Source organism: Blastomyces gilchristii, assembly GCF_000003855.2.
Source record: "Blastomyces gilchristii SLH14081 genomic scaffold supercont1.15, whole genome shotgun sequence".
In the NCBI taxonomy this organism is placed as follows: Eukaryota; Fungi; Ascomycota; class Eurotiomycetes; order Onygenales; family Ajellomycetaceae; genus Blastomyces; species Blastomyces gilchristii.
In genome coordinates, this window is record NW_003101668.1 from 1,649,320 (window position 1) to 1,658,092 (window position 8,773).

At 31.2% G+C, this 8,773-nt stretch overlaps 1 protein-coding gene across 1 annotated transcript; it reads left to right on the plus strand.

The window, feature by feature from the left end:
• Positions 1-7,471: 7,471 nt before the first annotated feature.
• On the plus strand, positions 7,472-7,905 carry BDBG_17481 (uncharacterized protein). The gene has a single exon (XM_031725188.1). It carries the CDS (start codon positions 7,554-7,556, stop codon positions 7,761-7,763), a length of 210 nt encoding a protein of 69 aa, XP_031579758.1. The 5' UTR covers positions 7,472-7,553; the 3' UTR covers positions 7,764-7,905.
• Positions 7,906-8,773: the final 868 nt, after the last annotated feature.

The following is an 8,773-nucleotide window of genomic DNA, read 5'->3' on the forward strand; positions in this document are numbered from 1 at the left end:
TAATACAGACTATATATAACTGTCTCATAGCCTGGAAGAATAGATCTCTCTCTGTATTTGATAGTCTGATTATGTTGTTCAATAGTCTTTCTGCCTTGACAGTTCTTTGTTGAATGTGATATTTAAAATTCAACTTGGAGTTTAATCATACTTCTAATCATTTGATATTTACACTGAGTTTAATCTCTCTATTTAAAAGAGTTAGAGATAGTTCTTTCTTATTGAATCTAGAAAAGAAATGAATTAACTCAGTTTTATTTATATTAAATTAAATTTGATTAATATCTGCTCTAATAAAGATTTTCTTTGCAGCTTCTTCAATCACTTTCAAATTCTCTTTGATAGTTTTTGAGCTGTAGACTAGATTAATATCATTCATATACTCAGAGATCATACTATTCTCATATTTCTATTTTGAATAGATATGCAGTGTATATTGGCAGATAAGATAGATAAGATTGAAGATTCTTATGATACTTCTATTTTTATCTCAGTCTTGTCTTATTTTATTTCATCAAAGAAAAGTTATATAATTCTTTTAGATATAAAACAGTTATTTTATTTTATTAGAGAAAGTGACAGTTTTAACATCTTCAATATCTGAATTAACTTTGACTTTGAAACATAATCAAATACTTCTTTTATATCAATAAAAACTGCAGTTGAGATCAGATCTTCATGCTTTGCTATTTAAATATCATGAACAACTGAGAGAACAGTGTCAATTGTAGAACACTGTTTTCTATCTCTCATTTATTCACTGAATAAAAGAAAATTACTGACAGAGCTTATAAAAGATAGTTGAGTAGCTATTATCTTTTCTAAAACCTTTTCTAGACAGTTCAATAGAGATATTACTCTATATGACTTAAAAATTGAAGTTTTTCTATTAGATTTTATAAGAATCACTTCAGTGGCTTCTCTCCAGCATTCAGAATGATATTCATTTTTTAAGAGATTGAAAAAGAGCTCAAAATATTCATTCTTTAAGTAGAAGTATGTATTTTGATTAATTAAGTGATTAATTGAATCAGGCCCTGCAGCAGTCTTAACTGAACTTGAGAAGATAGCTGACTCTAATTCATCTTGAGTAAGATCAGGTCATTCTCAGTCATTTTCATTAATATAGTTAAGAAGTGATATATTCTCTTTCTCTGAATCTGAATCTGATGAGTTTTGAAAGAGAGTTCTTATAAAAGCTTGACATTTTTTCTTAAAAGAGTTTGCTGTATATGATTCATTCTGAAACTCATATTCTAAGATTGAAAGTTTTGCTATACTTCTTGTTTTAATATAGTTAAAAGCTTTAAAAACTTTCTTTTCTTATGCTTCTTTAAGAAATTTATTTCAGCAGTCTGTTTTAGCTTTTTTAATATCTGAAAAATATTCATTTCTGACAGCTTTGAACTCTTTATCAGAAATTATATCATTCTTTCAATCTCTTCTAGCAGTAGTCAATTGTTTTCTTTTAGATGTGATATTCTCATTTTATCAAGGTTTTGAATACTCAGAAGACTTTCTCTTTGAAATATTATCTTTAACACTTACTAGAATAATAGATGTAATGAGCTTCACTCTATTCTCAAGCATTTCATTTAAGATATCTTGACCAGGATTTCAATATAGCTCACTCTGTCTTTCAGATTTTAACAGTTTTATGCTTTCTTCAACTGTCTTTCAGTCAGCTTTTTCAAAGTTAAACTGATTAGAGAGAAGAGGATTTTCACTCATTTATTCCTCACTCAGTTCAATATCAAATTGAATAATCTCATGATCTGATTCTGATGTCTCATTTGAATTAATAAATCAGTTTATAAGTCTTTTTTTCATTAGATTTTATAACATGAAGATTAGATCTATAATAGATTTCTGTTTCATGCCTTTTCTAAAGAATGTGTATTGATCAGACTTATTAACTAAATCTATTGAATACTCAAAGGTTCATTCAATCAGATTATCAGCTCTTACTGCTCTTTTACATTCTGAATTTCATCAGAGATAATGTGCATTGAAATCTTCTACAATTATAGAGTTTCTTGATGAAGTTATGTTCAGAAATTCTCTATTAATTGTTCAGATGTTATTATTTTTCTTCAATGACTTTTCATTATAGATATTTATAAGCTGTATAGTATCAAACTCATTCTCTTTATCTATAATATCACTCACCAGAATATCAGGGTCAGACATGATATTAAATCTTAGATTAAATTGATATCTTGATCTCTTTCTTTCATAGATCACTACTCTTGACTTTATCTCAGACTTTTGAGATAGAAAGCAGTAGTAGCTTGAATAAGAAATGACATATTTTTACTCAGGATCAAAATTCAGCTCCTGAAGCAGTATAAAATCAACTTTTTATTTAAATGCAATTTGAAGATAAGAATAAATACAATTTGAGTTTCTATTCACATTATTTTAAATAAATGTGATTTTTGAAGAGTTTTTAAACTTTTTTTGTTGTTTTTGTTGTATATTTATACTAAAAGAGAGTAGAGTAGAATCTAATCACTATCATTAGATAGTAGATTATAACTATTCTGAAAAGTAGAAATCTCAACTGCTTACATTATATCTAGTTTATCATCAGAGTCATTTCTCAATTCTCTAATCTTAACAGAAGTTTGAGAATTCAAATTCTGTTTACATTTAGCTGGAGAATTGAAGTTTGAAGATTTAGATAGTTGAGAGTTTCTTCTTTTTAAGCTTGCAGTTGTGAGTTTACTGACTTGACTATTCTCTTCAGTTCTAGATTTACTTTAAGCTTCATCTTTTCTTCAGTTCTTTTGAGTTCTTGAAGCAAACATACATTCTTTTGAGCTAGATGCATGTTTTTCTTTGCAATTAGAGCATTTAAGCAGAGTATATTAACATATTTCATCTCTTTTTAAGCATGTTTCACATTTATGCTCACTAGTTTTGTGATCTCTGACACAGAATACATATTTTGAGTCTCTGAAACAGAAGATTGTAAAGTATTCATATCTTTGACAGTTTGAACACTGTGTTTGAGCTTTGAGATTCATTCTTAAGTCTTTGTATTCATGAACTCTCATTTTCAAACCTGCTACTCTTACTTCAGAGATCTTTGACTGTTCAAGTGTTTTTGTATATACTAGAACAGAGGCATTTCTTCTGCTTTATCTGAACTCAATTGAATTTAGTTATACAGGCTCTTTTCTCAGTTGAATAGAGTTGTATTCTTCTAATTCATTTTTGAGAAGTAGCATTTCTTCTTCACAGTCAAAAATTTCAACTGAAATATCATGAAGAATGAATTTGTCTCATTTTTCATCTCTCTCAGATAGAATTATTATGTTTAATAAAGATTCTATTACTGATTTTCAGAGATTCTCATTCTGAATAAGGAATTCTGTACTGAATTCAGACATTGTAGTCAGAATAATGAAGTTTTCAAAGAAGAATGACTCAATTGAAGTCATAACTGATTTTTGAACTTCAATATCAGTCATTAACTGAGAAAAGAACTGCTGATTAATTTCATTTCTGATTCTGAAAATGAGATTTGAGTTTAGCTTGTTCCTTTACAAGATGTTCTGATTTGAGACTTTGAGAATAAGTCTTCTATTTCTGAAGATTTGAAAGTTTTTCTTCTTTTGCATTTTTTTCTTCACTTTTCTATCAATAGAAGTATGAGCATTATTCTTCTCAGTTTTTTCAGGATTTTAAGCATGTTTTGAGATAGCAGGTTTAGAGACAGCAGATTCAGCTGCTTGAGCATATGTTTTCTTCTGATTTAAAGAAGAAGAAGAAGTAGAAAAAGAGAAAGAAGAGTAAGATAAGAAGTCAGTGATTGTACTAGGAATTTTCAATGTTTTTTGAACTGTGTTTGAAATTCCAAGTTTGAACTTGATCATCTTCTGTAGTTGTCTAGTCTGAGTATGAAGAATTAGCAGAACCTCTTCATTTATCTCACTCAGACACTGCTTTTCAAGAATCTTGCTTACTTTTTCAAGTTTCTGTATTTCAAGAACTTGTTGTTTCTCTATTTCTTCTTTCTTTCTTCTCTTCAGAATTTCAATCTCAGGAATAGCATTTGACAAAGCATCTTTTTCCACATCAACTGAGTGTATTTTTGAACTCATTGTTCTCACTCAATGAAAAGTTAGTCAGACTGTTTCAATTGAGATATGTATTGAACTCTTTTGAAAAGTTGATCAGACTGTTTTAATTCAGAGGTTTCTAAGTCTGTTTTCAATTGAAAAGTTGGTTAGACTGTTTCAAAAGAAGAATAAAAGACTTTTATGTATAAAACACCTGATTTTTTTCACACTAGTTCAGTAACTAGGTTAGATTTTTGAAGAGAATCTAATAAACTAAAATTGATTTTTGAGATAAATCAATAAAATCTTTACAATCTCTTTCTTGAGATACAGTGAGGAAAAGTATGATATCAATTGATAATAAATCAGATAATATGACAGTTTTTGAGAGAAAAACTGATAAAAAATAAATCAATTTTTTGCAGAGAAATTGATTAAAACTATTCAATTTTATTCTAAATCATTCAATTATTCTCACACAACAAGTGTGCAACTCAAATCAGTTAATAAAGAGTGTAAAAAAGAATTAAGTATTAATGAAAGCTCTTCAGCTACTGAAAAAGTAATTCTTACTTAAAATAATATGAAATTATGACAGAAAACAGCTCTGTTTTTAATTCTTTGTAAGAATATTGTATAAAACTCAGAGAAAAACATCTTACTTTTTTAAGAGAAGTAAAAATCTATTTCTAAGATCTTTTTTTTTTTTTTTCATTAACTGCTGCAGAAGAATGAGATAGAAACTACTAAGATATACACTACTGTATACTCTCTATCAAGACTTTCTCTCTTCAGAGTCTTGATATTATAGAGAATATAAGTCTGTTTCTATATAATAATATAAATATTGTCAGTGAGATGTAGAGAAACTGGTTATTTATATCTTAAAATAGAAGACTTTATCAATGATTATATCAATATAGAGTTAATTCTCAAATTCAATAGAAATCTAGTATTGCTGTTCTCAATCCCTTGCAGAATCTATTGAATATTGAGGTATTAAAACTAGATTTAATATATCTCACTGTGCAGGGATTAAAGGCTCAGTCAGATCTTGAAGTATACTGAATTTATAGTTGTTGATATGCTGTTGACTTGTTCTGTTGACTTGTTATCTGCTGATTATGTATCAAATACTGTTACTGAGGTATCTTTTTGTATTGTTCTGCCGGGGATGGGCCAGATTGAGAGGGGTAGTACAAGAGTGAGACTTGGTGTTGATGTTCAGATACACTGAAGACAGATCACAGAGATTGCACTTCAGAAGTATCTGTTGATTATATGCTTGATATTATCACTGAGGTATCTTTTTGTATTTTTCTGCCGAGGATGGGCCAGATTGGGAAGGGCGGTACGAGGGTGGGACTTGGTGTTGGTGTTTTGGAACATCAAAGATGGACAGGGTTTTCGCGGAGGTCACTCCTCAGATATCTTCACAACTACAGATTGGGGATCTTCCAAAATTGAGAAGATTGATGCATATGGCTAGGTCTCTTCACCTTACAATTTGTATGGCAATTTGGCCCGGGGTTGTGATGTGGTAGGAAAGAATGAGGGATAATCCCACACAGGAGTTTTGAATGACATCTGGTTCATGTTTGGCTGGATAACTCCATCACCACACAGGGTATGCAGTCGGTGATGGGGTCAAAATGCTCATATGATCAAGGGCTTTTCAATGAATCTATCAGCGGGTTCTTATTTGAAAAATTGAGTGAGTTTGTGATGAAGTGATTGATGAAATTCTCTTGAAGAATATTGTGTAAAATTCAGAGAAAAACATCTTACTTTTTCAAGAGAAGTAAAAAACTATTTCTAAAATCTTTTTTTTTTTTTTTTTTTTGCATTAACTGCTGCAGAAGAATGAGATAGAAACTGCTAAGATATACACTACTATATACTCTCTATCAAGACTTTCTCTCTTCAGAGTTATGATATTATAGAGAATATAAGTCTGTTTCTATATAATAATGTAAATATTATCAGCAGAATGTAGAGAAACTGATTATTTATATCTTAAAATAGAAGACTTTGTCAATGATTATATTAATATAGAGTTAATTCTTAAATTCAATAGAAATCTAGTATTGCTATTCTCAATCTCTTACAGAATCTATTGAATATTGAGATATTAAAACTAGATTTAATATATCTCACTATGCAGGGATCAAAGGCTCAGTCAGACCTTGAGATATACTGATTTTATAGTTATCATGTCTGCTGATTATGTATTGAGTACAGTTGCTGAGGTATCTTTTTGTACTTTTCTGTCAGAGATGGGCCAGATTGAGAGAGGTGGTATGAGGGTGAGACTTGATGTTGATGTCTAGATACACTGAAGACAGACCACAGAGATTGCACTTCAGAAGTGACTGTTGATTATGTGCTTAATATTATCACTGAGGTATCTTTTTGTATTTTTCTGCTGAGAATGGGCCAGATTGAGAAGAGCGGTATGAGGGTGAGACTTGGCATTGATGTTTTGAAACATCAAAGATGGACAGGGTTTTCGCAGAGGTTGCTCCTCAGATATCTTCACAACTACAGATCAGGGATCTTTCAAAATCAAGAAGATTGGTGCATATGGCTAGGTCTCTTCACCTTACAATTTGTATGGCAATTTGGCCCGGGGTTGTGGTGTGATAGGGGAGAATGAGGGATAATCCCACACAGGAGTTTCAAATGACATCTGGTTCATGTTTGGCTGAATAACTCCACCACCACACGGGGTATGCGGTCGGCGATGGGGTCAAAATGCTTGTATGATTGAGGGCTTTTTGATGGATCTATCAGCGGGTTCTTATTTGAAAAATTGAGTGAGTTTGTGATGAAGTGATTGATGAAATTCTCTTGAAGAATATTGTGTAAAATTCAGAGAAAAACATCTTACTTTTTCAAGAGAAGTAAAAAACTATTTCTAAAATCTTTTTTTTTTTTTTTTTTTTTTTGCATTAACTGCTGCAGAAGAATGAGATAGAAACTGCTAAGATATACACTACTGTATACTCTCTATCAAGACTTTCTCTCTTCAGAGTTATAATATTATAGAGAATATAAGTCTGTTTCTATATAATAATGTAAATATTATCAGCAGAATGTAGAGAAACTGATTATTTATATCTCAAAATAGAAGACTTTGTCAATGATTATATTAATATAGAGTTAATTCTTAAATTCAATAGAAATCTAGTATTACTATTCTCAATCTCTTACAGAATCTATTGAATATTGAGATATTAAAACTAGATTTAATATATCTTACTATGCAGGGATCAAAGGCTCAGTCAGACCTTGAGATATACTGATTTTATAGTTGTCATGTCTGCTGATTATGTATCAAGTACAGTTGCTGAGGTATCTTTTTGTACTTTTCTGTCGGGGATGAGCCAGATTGAGAGGGGTGGTACAAGGGTGAGACTTGGTGTTGATGTCTAGATACACTGAAGACAGACCGCGGAGGTTGCACTTCAGAAGTGGCTGTTGGTTATGTGCTTGATATTATCGCCGAGGTATCTTTTTGTATTTTTCTGCTGGGGATGGGCCAGATTGGGAAGGGCGGTACGAGGGTGGGACTTGGCGTTGGTGTTTTGGAACATCAAAGATGGACAGGGTTTTCGCGGAGGTCGCTCCTCAGATATCTCCACAACTACAGATCGGGGATCTTCCAAAATCGAGAAGATTGGTGCATATGGCTAGGTCTCTTCACCTTACAATTTGTATGGCAATTTGGCCCGGGGTTGTGGTGTGGTAGGGGAGAATGGGGGATAATCCCACACAGGAGTTTCGAACGACGTCTGGTTCATGTTTGGCTGGATAACTCCACCACCACACGGGGTATGCAGTCGGCGATGTGGTCAAAATGCTCATATGATCGAGGGCTTTTCGATGGATCTATCGGCGGGTTCTTATTCGAAAAATCGAGCGAGTTCGTGGTGAAGCGGTTGTTTTTCAGATGATCGTAAAACAAGAAGTATAGCAAAACTTTCAATCTTAGAATATGAGTTTCAGAATGAATCATATACAGCAAACTCTTTTAAGAAAAAATGTCAAGCTTTTATAAGAACTCTCTTTCAAAACTCATCAGATTCAGATTCAGAGAAAGAGAATATATCACTTCTTAACTATATTGATGAAAATGACTGAGAATGATCTGATCTTACTCAAGATGAATTAGAGTCAGCTATCTTCTCAAGTTCAGTTAAGACTGCTGCAGGGCCTGATTCAATTAATCACTTAATTAATCAAAATACATACTCCTACTTAAAGAATGAATATTTTGAGCTCTTTTTCAATCTCTTGAAAAATGAATATCATTCTGAATGCTGGAGAGAAGCCACTGAAGTGATTCTTATAAAATCTAATAGAAAAACTTCAATTTTTAAGTCATATAGAGTAATATCTCTATTGAACTGTCTAGAAAAGGTTTTAGAAAAGATAATAGCTACTCAACTATCTTTTATAAGCTCTGTCAGTAATTTTCTTTTATTCAGTGAATAAATGAGAGATAGAAAACAGTGTTCTACAATTGACACTGTTCTCTCAGTTGTTCATGATATTTAAATAGCAAAGCATGAAGATCTGATCTCAACTGCAGTTTTTATTGATATAAAAGAAGTATTTGATTATGTTTCAAAGTCAAAGTTAATTCAGATATTGAAGATGTTAAAACTGTCACTTTCTCTAATAAAATAAAATAACTGTTTTAT

What these genes read in the sequence shown, in the direction of transcription:
- BDBG_17481 (XM_031725188.1), top strand. Translation starts at nt 7,554, where the DNA reads ATGTGCTTGATATTATCGCCGAGGTATCTTTTTGTATTTTTCTGCTGG.